This window comes from Malaya genurostris, chromosome 3 (assembly GCF_030247185.1).
Source record: "Malaya genurostris strain Urasoe2022 chromosome 3, Malgen_1.1, whole genome shotgun sequence".
Lineage (NCBI taxonomy): Eukaryota > Metazoa > Arthropoda > Insecta > Diptera > Culicidae > Malaya > Malaya genurostris.
In genome coordinates, this window is record NC_080572.1 from 82,969,587 (window position 1) to 82,992,760 (window position 23,174).

The following is a 23,174-nucleotide window of genomic DNA, read 5'->3' on the forward strand; positions in this document are numbered from 1 at the left end:
TGGAAATGAATGGGCGGATGAACTGGCCAGAGTGGGAGCAGTAAACGACCTTGTAGGTCCTGAACCAGCACTACCAATTTCCAAATCCTGGATAAAACCAAAAACTCTGTCTTGGGCTTTGTCTGAGCATGCAAACTACTGGCGAAGTTCTGAGACTTGTCGTCAAACAAAAGTATTCTTGGAAAATCCATGCCCTGGAGTTTCGAAGAATCTTTTACATTTCTCGAAGCGCCATTGTGGTGTTTTGGTGAGGGCTCTGACTAGCCACTGTAAACTTAATTATCACATGGCTACCATACATCTTGCTGAATCATTTTCATGTGATCTCTGTGAATCCGATTACGGGACTTCATATCACCTAATAAGTAACTGCCCTGCAGTATCTCAACTACGGTATCGGGTTTTTGGTTGTTTTTACATTGAAGAACCTATGTTCAAGCAACTGAAACTCAGAGATATTCTTGGGTTTTTAACCCAATGTGGAAAAGAGCTCCAATTACTCTCGCAAGCGGTTTCTACGTCTCGTAAGTTGCGACTGGTTTCTGTACACATTTATGTTGTGTGCGTGTTTCATTCCGTATTCCTCCCGTCCCTTTATTTTCCATCCCCTTCTATTCAGGTAAATGATGAAAAGTCACGACAAGGCACAAATCCCCGAAAATATGGGAAACGTGTCGTTATGAGCCATTTTATTCTGATTGAGCTGTTCTCGGAATGTATTTTTATACTACCATGCAACGGAATGGCGTAGAGGACGAACCAAAAGGCCAAGTTTCCCGAAAAATATTCAGTTAGGCTGGTAATATGCAGCAGTGATCGAGTAAGCCAAAGCTTCATCACTACCGGAACGTTAAACAAAGAAGTATACTTTAAAGAATGCCTAAAGAAGTGATCCATACCATTTGTACACAGCCATGATGCTCCCTTGCTATTCTGGGGCGATTTGGCATCTCGTCACTACGCCGAAGATGTTCTGGAATGGTATAAATCGAATGGAGTCCATGTTGTACCGAAACTACCCGGAGTTGCAACTCATCAAATTTTAGTTCTGAATCCAGTTCTAGACCTCAATCCTGATCCATAATGTTAGTTCTAGTGAAGATAAATAAATGATGGCAAAAAAAAGCTGATCAGTTATGAACATTCGTCAAATAACGTAAAGTGATTTTTTTAGAGCCATTCACCCTTATTCTGAATAACGCCGTAATGATTTTTCGATCAAATGTGGTTCGATTGAATCCTAGCTACCTTTGATTTTGCCAGCGTTATAAGGAATACAAATGTAACACTATCGGAAAATCGATACGACGTTATTCAGAATAGGGGGAGCAATTCCAGAAATGCTTAGCAGATCATCAGACTCGACCTTCTCCGATTTGGATGAAACTTTGCACATGGCTTCAGTATGGCAAACCATACGTTTTTGCACCGATGGAGAGGTCAATCCGACTCACGACTGATTTTTAACAAGGGCGTATGTATTTTTGCATTTCACAAAAATTGCTCGGAAACCGTTAATTGTACAAAAATGGTGTTCAGGAAGAAGTTGTAGGGAATCGATCGGGCACTCTAAAAAAAATATACACTAAAAACACTGAAAAAATTTGATTTTTTTTCTCAATAATTTCAAAATGAACCAAAAAAATTAAATTAAAAAAAATCAGGGTTTCGATTGTTTTTATAATTTTTATTTTGAAGTTCTTATTAAAACCTACAGATTGGAGGCTATCCCATCCGTGCCTTTTAAAAAATAAAGAAGTTAAGGCTAAAACAATTTAGAGATGTATTCGAAATTTCAAATTCTCGTTGAAAGATAATCATTTAAACAGTAGAGCAAACGTAACTACGTCAAAACGAATAAACACATGTAGAATCAAAGAGGTGTGCCAGTTGACTACCTACTATTTACAACCAACGTACGTACCGGCAAATTGCTTACCCTAAATTCTACCTGTTTCACATATAAATAGCTATGCATCGTAGAAAGGATATCAGTTTATAAGAAATCTCTTTCGAAAGAGTTTCAATACGATAGAAAACGAGGTGGTTCAATATTTCAACAGCGATGGCGTCAGCAGAGTAATGCCGGGATCAAGATATTGCGTCACAGTCAAAATGAATGGTAAGTGTGAACGCAAACCAAATCGATTGCTTTATTCATCATTGAAAGAAATTTATTTGGGTTATAAGGAGAAATTTCCAGATCGATATCGAAATATTGGATTAAGTACATTTGCAGTATTAAGACCAAAACACTGCAAGTTGCTTGGAAGTTCTGGTTCACATAACATATGTGTTTGCACAATCCATTAGAATGTTTCAATAATGATTCATGCTGTTGAAAAATATTTCAAGTATGATGATAAGAATTATTATTTAAAAAAGCTATTATGTGACTCATCAAAAAGATCCTGCTACCTCCGTGAATGCAAAAGTTGTCCAGCGACACAAGATCTGAAGAAAAGTGTTTTAGACAATTTCGAGGAACGTAATTTGACTGAGATAAGATTTGAACAATGGCTTTCTACTGACAGATGTGATCTAGAGAAATTTGTCATATCAGTAGAAGAATTTGCAGTAAATTTTTGCGAAAAATTAGAAAAACTTGTGACTCACGATTTGATTAAAAATCAGCAATCAAATTTTCTTAAAAAAGCCAAATCTAATTTAACAGACAGGAGAATTGTAATTATTTGTGATTTTTCAGAAAAATTTTCATTTGTGCTTCAGGATGCTGTTCAAAGCCACTATTGGAGCAATGATCAAGCAACCATTCATCCGTTTGAAATTTATTATAGAGAATCAGAAGAGCTTAAACATTTAAGTTTCATCGTGATTTCAGAAGTGCTTAAACACGATACCATCGCGGTTCAAGTGTTTATTTCACACTTAATGTCATTTTTGAAAGACAAAATTCAAATTAAAAAAGCTATATTTAGGTCTGACGGAGCTGCCTTGCAGTATAAAAACAGAAAAAAATTGCATGTCTCTGTAAATTTAAATCAATGTATAATGCTGAGTGGCATTTTTTTTGCAACTTTTCATGCTAAAGGACCATGTGATGCACTCGAGGGTAGTTTAAAGCGAATGGCACGACGTGAAAGCTTGGCTAAAATACATGAACACCCAATCACAACTGCAAAACAATTATATTCTGCTATCCTGGCAGAGCAGAGACGTCGAGATGCATTCACGACCATGTCTTATTGTTACGTGTCACAAGAAAAATATGAACCGGGTGTAACCGAGTGGGATAGTGTTTATAAGGATACCAAAATGAATCTAGGCACACAGAACTACCATTCTTTCGTTCCGATTGCAGAAACCACAATCGTCACAAGACTGTATTAGAATGACGATGCACGTAGTACTCATACAATTTTCAAAAACTTAAAACCTTAAATATAATTAAGAATTATTCATGTACATGTAATAATTGTATTATATATAAAAAATAAACAATTCATGGAAATATAAAAAATGGTGTTGTAATAATATATCATGGACAAATTTATTGCCTTTAACCTGTAGAATAATATTCTACTGTTTGAATGATTATCTTTCAACGAGAACTTGAAATTTCGAATACATCTGTAAATTGTATTAGTTGTAACTTCTTCATTTTTCAAAAGGCGCGGATGGGATAGCCACCAATCTGTAGGTTTTAATAACAGCTTTAAAATAAAAATTATGAAAAAAATTAAAATCCTGATGTTTTGTTATTTAACTTTTTCGGATTATTTTGTAATTATTGAGAAAAAAAATCATAATTTTTTTTCAGTGTATAATTTTTTTAGTGTGTCCAATCGATTCCCTGCAAATTCTTCCTGAAAGCTATTTTTGTACAATCAACGGTTTCCGAGTTACAACGATTTGAAAAAGGCAATATTGGTGAAATGCAAAAATACGCCCTTTTTAAAAATCAGTTGTGAGTCGGATTGACCTCTCCATCGGTTCAAAACTTATTGTTTGCCATACTGAAGCCATGTGCAAAGTTTCATTCGTCTACTCATTCCTAGAATTGCTCTAATAGTTTAGGTGCATCGTTTCTGATTCTAGTAGTGAAAATGGGGAATGCTAGCATAATTCATACAATTGATCAACTAATTGATATTCTGAAGTGTTAGGGAACATGCCAGTTGTTTTCGTATTCACGACTTCCAGTTATGTCTCTGACATTATCCACCCGCCTTTTTAAATTATACTTAAGTCGATTTTCAAGTTCTGCGGAAAGTATCACCTGCATAAAAAAAAGTGGTGCAACGCTTCGTTAGAATTTCGCGCGTATTGATTTTGAAATTTTTCGTAAGATCCCTGTATATAATATGGGTCTCTGTATACACTATGGGTTTCTGTCGGCCAGCTCGATAAAAGTGATATAATTGAACATTTTTCTTTTTTACTTTTTTTAAATTTCACACTTAACAATAAAATTGTTGTACATTAATTACTTTGTCGAGGTTAGCGCAGTTGTACCATTCACTGCGGAGAACTTATATTCGATTCCGGGTAATTGCATTTTCATTGATTTTAGCAGCAGGCTTTTTTTGCTACTCATAATGACCTACCATTATCCTCCTGGCGCAATGCACGTCACTGCATATGTCCGTGTTCCACTCATGCATTGACTGATAATATCTATATTATCCAGATATCCCACGTCAGCCACTATAGAACTACCGAAAGAAGCATTGCGTGGCTACCCGTTATACAGAGAGTAATAAAATATAGTGTTACGAAAAAATAACGCCAATCGATTTCAGAGCAGAAAGGACATTCCACCCGATTCAACTCGTGGCAGGCGGAATCTTTTTTCTCTAATCACCCAAATAGCTTCAAATTTCCATTAGGTACGTATTGAATCATGAATAATGTAGCACCCTTCAAAAGTTCCAGAATAAATGATTGTTCAAAGCCGTTCCACTTCCACAACCCCCAAAACAAGGCCACGGCATCGGTCAATGTTTCGCCGTAAAACTATTTCCAAACCAGACGAATTATTTACACATAGCTGTTCAATCTTTATTCAAACAAGATTTTCTACGCCCCCTTCAGCAGTATGACGTTGAAACAAGCGAATACTTAGTTGCTTCTGAAGTGCCATCAACCCTGAAACCGGTCAATAATCAGTTCGACCGAATACGAACTCTGGCCAGATGGGATGGGAGACGCAGGAACGTGGCATTCGATCACGGCTTTCATCTACACTGTCGCCGGTTTGATTTGTCGACAGGGGTGGTGAAGAAGTGCGCATGATTGGCGGGAATGGTTTTATTATTCTTGCATATGATAACACCCTTATTGTGGTCTAATTGACCGGCTGGACGACTGAAAGGGCTGATCGTGTGTTCGTTTGCGGTGCCCAAAAGTGCTGGGGCGGCGTGCTATCGGCGAGTGAAATGCTTTCAGTTGACCGTGGGAATTCGAATAGAAAGGACTGGTTGGACACCGGATAGTACACACACGCACACACAAATGTCAACTAGCGACGGAACATGTAGTGACGTAATTCGTACCTCGTACCAAACCAGAATCACCGGCTTAGTCTGCCAAAATTTGAGCATTGGTGCTGAGCCACTAATTCGGGATAAGCTACTAAAAGCATCGTAAATTATTCCATCTTCGTACCGTGCAGTGTCGTAACTATGGGATGTGGCTCTTCCAGTTCGTCAGCAGTGCCCACGGATGGCGATAGTGAATCAACCACGGTGAAGGCATATCGTAGGTTTTTTGGCGAAAAATTGTTTCATAGTGTTCCATGAATAGAATAAATGAAATAGTGAATGATTATTGTGCAGATTTTGTGGTGGATTTTGATGAAGATTTGGAACAATTGCGGGAATATTTTGTCAAATTCCAGACTATTGAAGTACATATTTCAATTATCTGAACGGTATTAATATATTATTTTCTTTGAATAAGTAATTTTACTTCAAGATGTGAATGTTGCTGTTTCACTAATCCAAGAAAATATTTCAATTTGGGGCCGGACTTCTATTTGGGTTTTTAAGCTATGTTTTCCGAATCGTAAAGGCTGAAATTTCTCCGTTTCTCCTGTTCGAACGAAATCTCGAAACATTCCTCCTGATGAAGCTCTTCGTCGCCCGCACAGTGGAAATGGACATCGTATTTGCTGGATGTCCTTGACAGCTCTGCCGCCGCGTCGTCGAAGTCGCAGCTTCGAAATTGCCCAGTATTTTCGATTGGTCGCAATTCTGGGTAATGCAGACCATTGGTGACCAAATCAATCCTGTTAGGCAGCACATTGGAGTCATCGTCGAGGATGTGACGATTGGTTTCATTTTCAGGCCATAACTGCAAATCTCTTGCCAAATCAAAGCCTCCTTCGTAAATTCGGCGGCAAACAATCGTCACGGCACATCCCCACGTCCAGCCGTGGTGCAAAACTTTTTTTCGTGAAGCTCCGCAAAATCGAGTATGACGTTTGTTTCGTCATCGATCAAAGTAGCCACGGAGTCTAAATGTTTCTGCTTCATGTGCCGGTTCGAATGTTTACAGGCTTTGTCCTTCCGAACCGTTTTCCAAACAATGGTGTTGTTCTTTCTGGTCACATCTCGGATCGAAAGAACGGGGTTGGCATTAAGGGGCGAGAAGGGTCTAACACTTTTGAAAAATCATTTATTTTTTTCTTTGAGATCATTTCTTATAGTAAAACATTTTAAGAATATTATGTGAAATTTTCATAACCAGCTGAAAAAAACTCAGCAATTTATGGGCCTTTATCTTTGCTTATCTCATACTGCGAAGAAGTAAGAGCTCGGCGACAGGCTCAAGATTTCTGCTTCGATTGACTTAGAAACTTAAAATATTTCATTATAACAAATTAGTAAAAAAAATTATGATTTTTTTTTAAATGTTACCCCCCTTGAGTAATAAATTGTTTCCATTGATTTTATATGTATGTATGTATGTATGTATGTATGTATGTATGAAGCCACCATCAGTGCAAGGCATTACCAATGTATGCGGGTAGACTTACAGTAGATCCGAATTTGATTATCAGATAGCTTTCATATAATTGCTGTTAAGAAGGCCAAAATGGGTTTTAAGGACCTGGCGCCTTCCAGCAAGAACATCCGGCCATATAATAAAGAATTTCGCTGTACCAGTTCAAACCCGCCTGATGGTTTGTTTGTTAGAAGTGTGCGTCTTACTCTTTTCAGACTTTCAGGGAGAACCACAAAGCTTCCCCCGCGTGACTCAGGTTAGCAATCCACTCCATCATCCAGTAATTCACTTGTAAGATACCCTGATGCACTCCCTGCCCCTCCCCGTTGTGGATATACTTGAGCATAATACAATATTATATTATAAATAATATAATATAATATAATATAATATAATATAATATAATATAATATAATATAATATAATATAATATAATATAATATAATATAATATAATGTAATATGATGTAGTATAATATAAAATAATATAAAAAAAATAATATAATAAAATACAATATAATATATCACATCCAAGCTAGTACAAACTTTTTTAAAAATCTGTGTAAAGCATACAAGTGAAAATCCATTAAAATCACCGTTGCACACGACTTTGCACGTATGAATGTCTGTTGGATATCTGTTCTCTGTGATATAACATAATATAAAATAATATAACATAATATAAGATGATATAACACAGCATAATATAGTATAATTTAGCACAATATAATATAACATAATACAATATAACACAATACTTATTCTTATACTATAATATAATATAATACAATATAATATGATATAATGCAATGCAGTATAATACCATACAACATAACAAAATATAATATAATAAGATAATATATGAAATAATATGCTATGATACAATCTATAACAGTTGATTTCGCAGTGTAAGTTATGCTCTTGTTTCGTCGCAGTACTGCAGGAAATATGATATTTCTTTTTTAATAATAATTTAATAATAATAATAATAATCATAATAATAACAACAATATATAATACAATGTAATATAATTCAATTCAATATATAACAAATAATGCAACAAACAACATATTGCAATATACTATGATAAAGCACTTTAGTCGACGCCGTTCTATTGACCAAATGTCATCATAGACGCTCGGGGAGGCATGATATAGGAACTTGTGAGAACTTAGTTATCTCACCATTTGACGACCAATTGTTTCCATTGATTTTATAGACTAAAAACTTTAAACTCGTTTTAATCGAAAGCAGGTTTTGAAAGTCCGTTTCCATCGTCGTTCAAAAACTACTGCATCAATTTTTTTCAAATTTTGCACACACTTTCTACATATAAAATAATTAGAGGGTTATATGCAAGACACGACCGATTACGATTACATAACAAATGAAATAATTCTAAGGTATCCATAATAAACACCAAAATGAAGATGATGGTGGATTCACTAAACAGTTACAAATTACACACTTACTCTACTTTTAGTGTTTAGATTTTTTGCGAATGATCAAATTGACAATTAGATTCTTTCAGAACAATTGATTCTACTTTTTATGATTTCAAAGTTACTTAAAAGATCAATTTTGGATACGAACAACCTCAAGATATGAATCTGGACAAATGGAATGCTTTTATATCATAATAAATTTCAAGACAGAGAACGTATAAACTTAATCATTTTATAAACAGCGATTAGGGAAGATTTTAAATATTTTGATCGAAAAATGTGAATGTGAAAAAAGTGAATAACCGTCAACCAATAAACTCAGTAAAAGTGTAATTATAACGATCCTTAGTTAAAAAGCGTCGATAATCTTCGGAAATTGTCTGAAAATAGAATGGCAGCAATACAAGGAAGAAAATATGTGACACAGTCCGCGGAACATATTTTGTTACTTTAATTGATACTCACTTTTGTATATTAAGGAACCAATGCATACGAAATTGAATTCCTTAATTTCGTTTATATTGTAACTTGATTTTATTAATACATGAGTGCACATAGTTACAACGCATGTAGTGATAAGACACTTGTTGTTTTGATGTAAATAATAATTTAACTGAAACTGGCGGTGACCCGAGTTTAGTGAGGACTCAAATGATACATGTAAAATCGCAAATCAGCTTATCTTGGGTTTATTTCTAATACTATATTTTATTACATCTGATAATTTTATATATGTGAGTCTGTGGAACTTATTTGTACTAAGTTCCGAATCTTTTGAAATGTTTTCTGGTGGGACAACAGCTAGTTCAAATTTATACTGCATAACGATTTGCATTGCATTGCATTGTTTTTATTACATTTAGTCTGGAATTCTTTTATGAGATTCTTGAAAACAATGTTAGACCAAAATAGTATGCTTTATAAGTCTAAATCAATTTCTAACTATTCAATTAGGTTTTTTTAATCAATAATAACATATTTAGAAGCATACTGCTTAAGCTTTAAGATGCCAAGGGCATTTTCTAATTTTAATTAACCAAAATCTGAACTCAACTCAATACTTTCTCGATTTATAGGTCTTTCAGTTGCAGATTGAAAATAGCGACTTTAGTTTTACCGGACCCCGGATGTACTGGAAATAGAGAAAAAAAATCGTATCGATTTATCTCTAGTTTTTACTGTACTTTATACTATGTTGATCTGATAATTTTTTACGTAGTTCTAAATAAAAAAACTTTGTTAATATAACATAAAAAAATGTTCACTGGTGGCGCTGATGATATCATCATTACCTAAAGCAAACCAGAGTAATATCGATTCACTTTCACAATTTTTTATCCAAAATCAGTAAAATCGAAATGAGTTGGTTAGGTCATCAATTAATAAGATCTACGAATTGCAGATATCGCATTCAGCCCGTTGTCATCTATATCATTGAACATTTTTACATTCATGAATCAGACAAAAACGATTTATCGCACCATAATACCTTCGATTTGAAAAGTTAAATCTATCCATATCGGATAAATTTAAGGAGTGTATCGAAAAGTAGTTAGCAACATTGATTATTGAATAAAAAAGCGAAAAAAAATTTTTGACATCAGTTTTCGATATATTGTAGAAAAATTACATTTTTATGCATTTCACTGATTATATTGAAGAAAATCCTAGTTTCTGTGAAAAGCTCGCACTTTGGACTTGACATTCTTCATTAAATTCTGCACAGTTACTTTTGTGACTTTCCTGGTGGCAGCTGTCCAGTTTTTTTTAATTGTTTTGAGACACTGTACCTTCCTTCCGAAAGTGCCGCTTGACCTTTCAATTGGCCGAAGATCCGGGCAGTTCGGTGAGTTGATGTCCTTCTCCACGAATTGTACATTATTTTTTGACAACCACTGTAGAACGGAGTTGGCGTAGTGGGCTGAAGCCAAATCCGGCCAGAAGATAGGAGGAGCCTTATGCTTTCTGTACAGTGGCAGCATTCTCTTCTTCAAACATTCTTCCTCGTACACCTTGGCGTTAATTGTGCCCTTCGTTAAGAAAATAGACGACCGCAAACCACAGATACAAATTGCTTGCCAGACCAACACCTTCTGCCCAAACTATTCCATCGCCACCGTGGTGTCAGCGTCGTCCAGGTCCTGGTACATCGATTTCGTATAATATTGCGGTCCGGGCAGCGCTCGAGAGTCTTCCTTGGCGTAGGTTTCGTCGTCGATCAGTCGATGCACCGTCTTTATTCTGTAGAATCCGGGTATACAGTTTTCGTGCTCTTGTTTTGGCCTGAACTTGCTGTACCAGGGACTTTTTCGGCACCTCCAGTTTCTTGTACGTTTTTAGGGAGTTCCGAACTTTGATCCGTTGAATCATCCCGATGCTGGTGTTGAACTGCTTGGCCAAATCCCGCATCGACGCTGATGGGTTTTTCCTGATGTACTCAACCACTTTTAGCCAGCTCGGCCGGGACTCGTTTTCCTACCGGATCGGGGCAAATCCTTCATGGAAAGGGTCTTACCGAACTTCTCGATAATATTTTTGATACTGGTGTGGTGCACTTTCACCCGTTTTGCAATTTCATTGTGCGTGACACCACTTTCTGAGCACCAAGTGTGCAGAATTTTCTTTCGCGTTTCCGGATCAATTCGACTCATCATTGAAACGAACATGTCACCGCAAAACGCGCTGCAAAAAATTAAACCATTTCAGAGTAATAACTGTTTGAATGTTGCTAACTACTTATCGATACAGTCCTTATGATAGTCTCATTTCGTTGTATTTTGATTACTTCCAATCCGGAACCATAAGCTGGAATTCGAAATTTGCTATGTAGAGTTTAAAGCAACCGACCCGCATTATGAGACTTTCCATTTAAATCATTTTTCTGTGAGTCAATCTAGGTAGATATCAAACAATCAAACCGAAATGAAAGTTCAATTTTGATGGTTTTTGAACATTACTTGCGGGGCTTCTGGCTGTGGATATCGCAAACTAATGTGACTAATAGGCAATTGGTTGATCGTCAATCATAAAATCATGCTATTCAACTGAACGAGCGAACTGATTCGAATGTTATTTGAAAATCGGTCCTCTTGGTACAAAGAAGAAAAAACTTTCATTAGTTAATTACCTTCAGACCATTAGAACGGCTGATTTTGTGTGAGGCTCTCCACCGTTGTTTTTTCACCAATGCAAATGACTGGCAGCTGTGACGTAATCGCTCTTGGCGAAACTAACTTTGCAAATGACACAAAATACATCTGCTCGCAGTGGCGATAGAATCCAAACTGATCCAATTTTTGTTAAGAGGTTTCTTTTTACGTGATTTCGTCTGTAGCTTTTTCACTAATGGGCGGTCCTAACGGCTATAAAAAAAAGCAGCATATAGAATTTCAATTTCGATTATTTCATTTCAGATTTGAATTTCATTGAAAGAAACTATTAGGATGCTGTACGGGATTCATTCCTGCCTTTCAGAAGGACCAAATTGTGGAACTCACTACGATATTGAACACTGTTCGGAACATTTTTCTCGAACGATTTGTTGTACAGCAGCAGATATTTTGTTCTCTTCCTCAGAACGCGTTCTGATTGGTTGGTGTTGACATGGGTCAAATGAGACAGGTTTTTCAATAGTGTACACACACTCTATACTTCAATGCTTTTGCTATACACGTTTAAGTTGAAAAATTTCGATTCTATTGGTAGTTAGATATATAATAATCCTTTCACAGATCACTGAGCTATATGAGCTTTAAAAATACGAGAAAGGCAAACGCGCCTTATGAATTATCCTCTTTGATACTGGTTTATACCAAACATTTCAGAAAAGTTTAATGTTGAATTATTTGAGATCATGTCACACAACTGAAAATTTTATCATAAAATTGTGATCATATTTCCGATGGCATGTAGCAAAAATTATGTCTATACGTTAGATACAACAAGAGATATTCACGATCAAAAACTTATCACTCTCTAAGACGGTAAATTTTGAAAAGGCACCCCATAGTAAAGTAAGTCGTATTCACGACAAAAAATGCTTGATCCTAGTTCTAAAATAGCCACCTTGTCATTCATATGCCGGTTGGAAGGAAACGACGAAAGAGTAAGCGATAAATTATTTTTGTAGTAATATGGACTTACACTATTTATTATATGATGTCAGTATATCCTTCGAACCTCAGTTGGTTCTCATGCCCCGATGCAATCGTAGCGTAAGTTGGCAACTCAGAACTTGCAGGTTCAGAACCAGTCGCTTTAACTGTGCATTACTGTTTTATGGCAAATCAAATCACCTAAAGGTTTGCAATTTCATCTTACTTCGCGAAATCTTTTTTTAGATTTGCACGGTAAAGCCTTTCCCCCAAAAATGGGTAATAACAGCTGAAAAGTCGTAATAAATTTGTAACAAATTTAGATATAATATTGATATTTACATATCAAGGTTTGTAACAATTTTGTTATCACCTAGGTTAAATTGAGTTATAATTTTTGTTATTTTAACTATAAACTACACAAAGCTTATGACTAATTCAGATAGAAAAAAAACGAAACAACCCCAGATACAGTTTTTTTCTCCCCTGTTGATCGGGAAGGTCTACCAACTAGATGAATTTACCAGCAACATCACTTTTGAAAAAATCCTCATGAAATTGATGTTTTTTCACTTATCGCGCTGTAATACCGGAACCAAATGTCGGATCTGGATCAACTTCTCGGTAATTTTTTTAACGAATATTGAGACCTTTCATTTGCATCTTTGTTTGTAAAAATCGGTTACAAAATTTTCAAGAAAATTGAGTGCGCATTTTCACAAAGATTTGCACAAATTGCCTTGTAATTCCGGAACCGGAAGTCGGATAAAAATAAAATTCAATAGCGAGCTATAGCACCATAAGACCTTTCGTTTGAATGTGAGGTTTTGAAAATCGAGTGAAATTATTTGTCACACACACATTCATACATCCATAAACACACAGACATTTGCTCAGTCCGTCGAGCTGAGTCGAATGGTATATGACATTCGGCCCTCCGGACTTCGGTTAAAAAGTCAGATTTCACAGTAATTGAATGGCCTTCTTTCTATACAAGAAAGGCAAAAGGAGCGGAATCCTACCTATACTATACTACACTATGATAAAGCTTGATTCACTACATGCCTGAACGAAAAGAATCAACTTTATCTCAGGATTGTTTGAAGGATATGAATCAGTTCAGCAGTCAAAATAGTGGTATTTCATAATATTTTCGATAAAAACACACAAATAGTCTTATTTCGTTGAATTTTTGATCCACAACTGAATGTCGCTTGTAAAATTAAAACCTTTCAATCGAACTTATTAGCAAAACCGAGTTTTTTAAGAATCTACGTCCATAATCACATTGATTATTTTAAACAGTCATGAAACATGACAAACATTGTATTACTAAACAAGGAGGGCTTGCCAAAGAAACCATTAGAATTAACCACTGAGAAGTGCGTGCAGAAGTGAATCAAGCTTGATTGGATTGATTTTGGAAATAAAAAAACCTTCGTATTTTTCGACCTTGAGAGTTAGCAGTTGATAAAATGCCGGACCATCTCCAGTCAAAAGAGGAACATATCCACCAGTTCTTACTAAATGGTAATCTGGCTGAAAGATGTTTTCGACCTTTCGTAATCCCCGCTCTCATTGAATTTGATTACCACAAAGTTCAACCCAAAGTTATGTATTACTATAACACTGCTCAAATTGAGCACTTCCTTTCATAAATTACCTTTCCTAACATTGACCTCCATTCCTGTACACCCCGACAGCACCACCGGAAGCATTCGAAATTTCGCTAGATGACGAAAACTCCGAAAGCATAATCAAAAAACACCCACCCAAGCGGCTGAAACGCCTCCAGGAGCAGATTTCCGACCCGCCGAGCATCGAGGACCTTGAGGAAAAACTTGCCACAGCGGAAATGAGACGGCAGCAGGTACTTTTGTCAGACTATTGCTACCACCTATTAGTTTTTTCTTTCTTTTCATAGAGCGTGAGTCGACTTCGAATCGACGTTGTTGGAAATGGTACGCATAGTAGGGCGGACCGCAAAAAAAACAGTAATGGAACATTCGTGCTGTTCTGGTTTTGGATTCATGAAAAATTGCCGAAGCCAAATTTTGATGGATTTACATTCGGGTCTAGAATTCCCGCTGATTGACCGATATTTCAATTGTCAAGAAAATTCTCTCGAATTATTATTCTTGGACGTAAGCGTAGAACCTGTATAGAAGAACTTCTACCAACGACGAGTGTGACGCATACTAGTGTGAGTTAGTTATTATCCTTTATTAGAGAAAGCTACAGTGTTCATTTCATATAACAATATCGAGTCGTTCCTGAGATATAATTGCCTGAAGTGGGACATACTATTTCCGCAGAGGTAAATAGCGCGCATTGCATAACTTCGAGAGATAATTCTCAAAAGAACAATATCCCATATATTTGGATTGTTTTTGAGTTCTCTTTACAATATTTTGCATATTAAAAAAATGACTTCTTTTAAAAATAAATTCATTCTCTGAAGAACTCTTAACTGACATTGTATTCTCCAGCATCTATTCCTGATGCACACCATTTACCTCTGCAAGAATAACATTTCACATTAGACAATCATATATTAGGAATAACTCGATATTGTTACATGAAATTAATACCGTAGCAGTCTCTACTAATTCATAATAACTACATACAGCTTGAAGATAAGAGCATTGAAAATGTTTCTCTATCCGCACTCGAAATTAAGAAGCGAAATCCCCCGTTTACTGGAGAAGTAAATCAAAGCAAACGTTCCAGAGTGAACTTGATGCGGTAATATTGCAACGCATCAAAACTTGAGGAAACTGAAACTGACCCAGGGTAGTTTCATCAAACGAACACTTTTCACGAAACTGTGTTGATATCGCGCTTAGCAACGGGGGTTTGAACAAACCTTATATAAAAACCAGGTTCGAAGCTGACTCGATTTTCAGTTCAACAACGTTAAAACTGTGTTCGAAACTAGCTTCAAACAAACGGTTTGACAGCAGTTAGGGTAGAAACTAGGTTAGGTTTGGTATTAAACGAAAACGACATAAGGGTGAAGCCAGAGAGAAAGCGACTCGCGACGCGAAACGAAACTTAATATATCGAACGAAGTCGCGCGGCAGAACTCCGTCCATTCAAATTCAGCAGAAAAATGACATGTATATCAGAGTGAGTGCATAAATCAAATAAACATAGATTTCTCACTGTACGGTGACACTAACAGCACCTCTAGTGACAAACGGGTGTACTTTTTTCCATTAGCTACTGTGGTTGTGTTAAATGCGCAGGCAACTTTTTGCATGCATTTTAGGAGCATTTACGCACCCATTCTCCACCAGACGGTGCTTTTAGTGTCACGGGTTGCTCAACTACATTACTATTACACTGGGAAATCTATGTTTATTTGATTTATGGTGAGTGCAATGTGATCGGTCAGTAGTCGCTTTGCAACGCATCGAGTTCACTCTGACATACTTGTCATTTTTCTGCTGAGCTTGAATGGACGAAGCTCTGCTGCACGACTTCGTGCGATCTGTCAAGTTTCGCATCGCATCGCTTCGCTTCGCGTCGCGTGTCGCTTTCTCTCTGGCTCTGGCTTTCTCTCTGGTGAAAAATAGGTTCATCCTAAGGTTGCTGTCAGAGCGAAAGCGTCACGCGAAGCGTCTGGAAGCGCGTGTGAGCTAGTTACATTTGATCAAAGCAAACCTGTCAGAGTGAACGCGATGCGGCAAAAGTGCATCGCATTGTATCGCTTCGCTTCGGTCCGCGTTCCGCGCTCACTCTGACATCAACCTAAGGTTGCTGTCTAAACTTGTGCATACGTTCTGAAAATGAATGATAAAAGCCCATAATATTTCCTTGTTTTTGTATTTCGAAGTTTATTTGATGTCAATAAATACTACGGTATAAAACATCAAAATGGCGGCCATGAAATTTTATCTAATGAATAATAATCTTAACCTAAGAAGTAATAAATCGAACAGCCTACAACAAATGTATCATAAATGTACTTTAGAACCATCAAATATGCTCTGAGTGGAACTGTCATCCAATGTACACGCATACACACAAAACTAGACTTATGGAAGAATTGACCTGGCAATAATGTTTTAAAGAGAATGTTTATAAGTAATACTAAGGGTGTTTGAATGGTATTATTCTACTACAAGCTGTTTTATTTTTAGTACAGTTGTAAGTACGGGTAAAAGGTTTTACAGGAGCTTCACGAACTATTGTATTACTTGTCAAAAGAGACACTTATTATAGTTGTCATAAAACTGGTAGTGATTGCAGAATCAATTACAAAACTCAAATAAATTGTAATCAGAACCATAACGCATTCGAATTGTTACTTGGGAGTCATCATGGGAGCGCTACTCAATTAAGTAGTCCGGACTTCAGTCGGAATTCATTGTGAGTTTCAACTGCACCTACTGATTCCGTCCGAAATATATTGTTTCATCTTCTCTGGAATCTAAATGGAAATCGCAATGAATTCCGAGTCGAAATTCGGACGAGTTTATTTAGTTAGTTTTTAGGTGTTATTTTTTAATATATTTCTTGTTTCTATGCGGATTAAGGAATCAAGTACGCCCCATATAGATACCTCAAAACAAGATGATATTAAACTCATTGATTTCATGAGCAGGAATTTGAAGTTGCTTATGAAATCTTCTCCTTCACAAGCTTGTTACTACGCTTGGAGGCACATGTGTTTATTGATCTCGTATTTGCAAGAAATATCAATGTAGAACGCCGTAGATATATTTATATACACTTTATATCATATCATTGATCAACCCAGCAAATTAATGTTTTCTTCGCTGGAAGATTATAATCGGTTGTGAACGTATCTCATCCATGGACAACAGGTCAGCAGGGAAATAGATGACGGAAGTCAGTGGCATCGATCGGAATCGGAGTTCGCACGTCACTATCTAACACGAACGCCTTCGTAAAAGATTCTTTTCAGAACCTCCATTATTTTATTATAAATAACTATAAAAATTACATTGTAATATTTAATTGTGTGTCAGAATGTTTAATGAAACTTATCCGCACGTTTGTGTAGGTGCATCGTTTCAAATTCTAGTAGTGAAGAAGAGAAATGCTTGCACAATTCACAAAATCGATCGACTAACTGATATTTGGAAGTGTGAAGGAAGCGTTTCAGTTTTATTCGTATTCACGTCATTCCGTTATGTCTCTGACATTATCCACCCGCCTTTTTGGATACCATTTTTGTACAAGTAACGGTTTCCGAGTTTTGTTTGGTTTCTAACAGTTTGGAAAGGATTAATGCAAAAACTGCACTAACACTTTTAAATATCATTTTTGAGTCTAATCGGTCTCTCTATGCGTTTAAAATTTATAGTTTGTCATACTGAAAACACGTGCAAAGTTTCATCAAAATCGGAGCAAGTCGATTACACACTATTGTGAGTCAGCAATACGTTGTTTTTGATCAGCTGTAAGAAAACGTAGCGTCAACTTCGAAAATATTTCAATTCTATAATTAGATGTTCATGCAAAATCGTAAATACATTTCCGCTTGATATCTTCGCGATGTCAGATATCTCCTGCTACTTAACTTTTCGATTTTATGTAACGATGGAATGAATTTTAGAGTAAATTTTCTGAACAACAGCCTCATTTGAACGATCAGAGCGGTACATCATCGCTATTTGCACGACCACGTTCATATTTTGCATGCCAATAATGGAAGATTTGCATGGAGCAGAGCACGGAAAATGCTAATCAAGCCATGCAAAGTATTTTTTTTTATTGAAATCTGTTTTTCATTCACACACGAAAGTCTTTTTTCCTAATTTTTTCTAACTTTTCCAAACAAGCATCACTGACAACACAAAAATTTAGGCTTGTTCGTGACAAAATCTATACTTACCTAAATACGTATGTCTCTGGAAATATCTCATCGACGAGTGAAATATTTCACAATCCGCCCGAACGTATGTCTGTTCATTGTGCAATAAAATTTTTTTGACACAAGCTTTTAGATGGAAAGAACAGAAAGTGCGAAAAGCAATTGTGTGCGGTCGCAATGAAAATCTGGATCTGTCAGTAAGAAAATTTACAAAAGGGCTTGGTTTTCCTGCAAGTCTATAACGTTCTAAAACCTCTCGATACACATTTGACAACAGCTAGAAAGCCTACAAACGAAACAAAAAAGGATCTCGCGAATCACCAGAATGACACTGAGGTGAAGCAAATATTGCAGAAGAGACCAGATCTTTCAGTACGTAGAAAAAAAAACAAAAATGTCTCCAACCTTTCGTGAATACTTCTAAGCACCGGCAAGGTATGAAGTCGTTCCGGGTGAAAACAGTACCGAACCGTAATGATGAACAAAATGTGACGGCTAAAATCCGGGCTCGTAAGTTGTATCGCGAATATTTGACGAAGTTTTCCTGCGTAATAATGGAAGATCAAACTTATGTGCTGGAATACTTTAATCTGCTTCTCGGCATGTCTTTTTATACTGACATGCAACGGCGTGAAAGAGCATTTCACAACGAAGAAAAAGACAAAATTTCTCAAAAAATATTTGGTTTGGCAGGGAATACGCGGCTGTGGTTAAGCAAACCAAAGCGTTATCACTACCGGAACGGTAAACAAGGAAAAATGCCTAAAAAAGCGATTGTTACCATTACTACGCAGCCATGACACTCCCTCGCTCTTCTGGCCTTATTTTTGTTTTGTAATGGTACAAAGTGAATGGAGTTCATGCAGTACCGAAAGAGGCGAAACCACCTAACTGCCCAAACGGTATTGGTTTCTGGTGAAGAAAGAATCCTCTCAATATAAACAACAAGCTACAACTATAGAAAAAATCCGAAAATCTTGGACAAAAGTAGCTAAATCTGCTTCATGCAGCCTAATTCAGTAACTGTAAATAGTTTTAAGATGACTAATAATGCACAAACAAATGAATAAACAATGCATTTTGGATTTTTTCTAATTACAAATTTAACCTGCCCAGATTTTGCCGCGAACAAGTTAACGAACCAATTGACAAAAAATGTTGCACTAGTTTTTCGTTGGAACTGTTAGTGGAATATTGTCACTAATAGTAGTGTTGTTGTACCGTAAATTCTACTTTGTCATGTCATTACATTCTCAAAAAGTGACTATTTTCACAAAAGCGTATCAAACGCTATAATACAGATACGTGTTCGGAATGTTATTTACATCCAAATAAACTTATACTTACAGCATGACGTGACATAGTAGAATTAAACGGTACAACAACAGGTACTATTAGAGAAAAAAATTTGACTGATGACATCTAAAGGATGTCTGTATTGAACGCAACACAGAAAATAAAAAGTTGGGTAAGGTGTTCGGTTGCCGGTCACCCACCGTAACTTTTGACAGAAAGCAAATAGCGCCAATCCAACAAATGTCATGTGTGTGTGCCTTCTTAGAGCCACCTTACCTAAACTGAGGTTACTGAAAAGAACTCCGATAGCAGATTTCGCTTCACTTTTAGTTTTTGAGATGAAACACAACCCAATAAATATTTGTTCATTAAGAAAGCAATAATAATCAGCACGAAAATCCTCAGAAAGAGCAGAAGAAGAAAACGTGGAAACGTCACATCATTTTAGTCCACTTTTTCTCACACAAATGTTCATACGAATTTTATATTCACTCTACACAGAATACATTTGAATTAGGAAATAGGTAGTCATTTGCATCAATAAGGCGCAGTTTTTGATGAATAGTTTAAAAAGGTGATGTCTCAAATACCAGGTGCTCTCGATTGCCGACTATCGGAAATTCTACAGACTTCGAAAATTATCATAAAGAAAAAACACATCAACACAAAGCTGGATAAAACTTTAGAATATTTTCGGTCACCGGTTACCGAGATCAATGAAGATATTATTCTATGTATTATAACTGTGTACAACTTTTTTTTTTGGATGGGTAATACTTGATTAAAATTTCGGTAGCCGGCAATAATATTTACTAACAAATTATCCATTCCAACGTGGCATTGCAAAAGAATCTCTCGGTTTCCAATGGGCAGCAACGGTATTGATCACCATGAAGGGATCACATAACATTTTGCAACCTCACTTGATCCTGATCAATAACGGAATAGCAACATACGGACGGTCTCTCGTTCGGATTTGATTTGATGAATACGTGCTGGAAAACAATGGTTGAGGTGGTTATGAATTCCAAGCGACTTCCGAATTATTGATATTCCTTGTCCCGGATTGGCGATTCAATGCATACGGCGCTGGTCCTACAAGCCAGTTGTCGTATGTTCGAGCCCCGACCTGGAAGAATTCATAGCGTCAGTACTCTAGCCATGCAATGATTCTGTACGCTAAGAATCGGCTGCGAAGTCTGTTGAAACAGAAAGGCCAAACTCCACAAAAGGGGAATGTAATGCCAAGACTTTGCGTTTTGATATTCCTTGAAAACCCTTACAATATGGGTATTTTCGGAACAGGTTTGATGAGTCGTTGTCGGAAGACAATGTTTGGAGTCATTCTGAAATCCAAGATGGCGGTTTATTAGTATACCTTAAAAACATACACCCGGAATTCATCATTTTGAATTTCTATACGAGCTCAAATGTCATTTTCTGATATCCAATCTGTTCCGAAAATACCCTTATTTTAAGCGTTTTCGAGGAACATATATAAACTGAAGGTGACTATCTTGGAATCCGAAACAACATCAATGATCGTTTACCGACATCTGTTCATCAAAACCCTTCAATACCCATATTGTAAAGATTTTTAATAAATATCGCTAAATCCTGGATTTCGGAACAAAGCCAAACATTGTTTTCTTGTATCTAATCATCAAACCCGTTCCAACAGTATCCCAATAATAAGAGTTTTAAAAGAATATTTATAAATCGGAAATCGCCATTTGGATTTCGAACCGACCGCAAACATTGTTTTCCGGCAGCTGTTTATCATATCCGTTCCGAAAATAGTCATATTCGAGGAATATCAATAAACCGAAAGTCGACATCTTGGATTTTCAGAACATCTCAAACAACATTTTCCGGAATCTACTCTTTAAAACCGTTCCAAAAATTCTCATATTGTAGTAGTTTCCATGGAATATAAATGAACCGGAAATCGTTTTCATTGTACGCAATTTTTACCAAGTAGGATCTTTAAAAAAGTTTACGTTATTTGGGATTTGGTTCGTAAAAAATATTACGTTTTTTGAGATTCGGTTCGTAAAAAGAGGTATTGGCATTTTGTCGCAATACTGAAATGTAGAGGCGCTGCTTGTTTAGAGATGATACTTTCAGCAAGATCTGTCAAATCGGTAGGAAAATTTCTAGTTACTCCACCTTTTCATCGATTTCTTATGAAAACGGGCAAATTCATTTGAAAAATCATAGTAGAAGTTGAAGAAAAAGTTTTTACTCTGAGGTGGTAATGTTGATCTTAGTTCATTGTGCCAAATCTACCGGTTATTCAGAATAGAGCATTAAACTTGGTTTGATAGCATTTCTCAAATGCCTGGAAATAACAAATAAAGTATCCAAAATAAATAGTACTCGATCGCTATATATTCTAGTACTCGAGAAATCAGCATTACACTGGTTTCTGTTTAAAAAAATGTTGATCCGAAAAAACCTAACCTTACCCAATTTCACACATTTCTGAAGATTTTCCATGTTTAATCGTTGTTTACACTAAAAAAGTAGTAGTAATCACTTTGAAATTAATTTTCTTCTACTCCGAGTGTATTTTTATTGCTGATACCTATTTGTACTCTTGAATAAACGATAAAAATGTTGCAAATCACTACTGTCGATATGAAAATTTCCGAAAGAATCCTCGTTTTCTTCGTTCCATTTTTCATTGGCAGGTGTCGCTGCCGGTAAATCAACTTTGCGACAATGTGCCTATCGTAAAATAGTGTTCGTAAACGGAGGTTTGGGTGATCTTTTCCCTGTGTGGTTTTTGTTTCCATGGATGGAAAGTTAAATTTTGGGGCAAGAGAACTTCAATGTCTTCACCAAAAACCAGTAAATCGTACAAAATATTGAATAATCTAATGTCGTTTTCGCTTGATGCCAAACCTAACCCAGTTTCCACTCTAACTGCTGTCAAACCATTTGTTTGAAGTTAATTTCGAACCTAGTTTCCACGTTGTTGAACTGAAAATCGAGTCAGTTTCGAACCTGGTTTTTAAATCAGTTTTACTCAAGTCCCTGTTGCTAAGTGCGAAATCAACACAGTTTCGTGAAAAGTGGGTTAGTTTCAGTTTTCTCAAGCGAAAACGTTTTAAACAAATCAATTTTTCACTCTCAGAGTATATGATTTTTCTCGATTTTTTCTTTCAGTTCCTGGCTAGTCGGATCCAGAAAACCACCATCTATGGCAGGGCAGATATTGTAGAAAACGGTAACCTTCATTCCGTCATTGTCGAGGAAGATGAGACTGAAGAAACGGACGAAGAGGACGGAACAGTAAATCCCGCTGGGACCGGTGCGCCAGAACAACAGGATGAACGTATCGAAAACGGCTGAAAGCAGTCCCTGCAATAAAACTCACACAGTTTATTAAACATACATTTATTAATCTTTTCACTTGCATTATATACTTTTAATTTTTGTTTATATATAGATCATTTGAACCTAGGGTTTCACAAATTCAATAATATTACTCAATAATTAGTCATAATAGTAATAATAATA

The 23,174-nt window shown here is 36.3% G+C and overlaps 1 protein-coding gene across 1 annotated transcript; it reads left to right on the forward strand.

Moving 5' to 3' along the window:
• The first annotated feature begins 5,427 nt into the window (after positions 1–5,427).
• Positions 5,428–23,042, forward strand: LOC131435885 (uncharacterized). The gene is made up of 3 exons (XM_058604144.1): positions 5,428–5,721; positions 14,212–14,378; positions 22,821–23,042. Exons 1-3 carry the CDS (start codon positions 5,646–5,648, stop codon positions 23,004–23,006), a joined length of 429 nt encoding a protein of 142 aa, XP_058460127.1. The 5' UTR covers positions 5,428–5,645; the 3' UTR covers positions 23,007–23,042.
• The last annotated feature ends 132 nt before the right edge of the window (positions 23,043–23,174 follow it).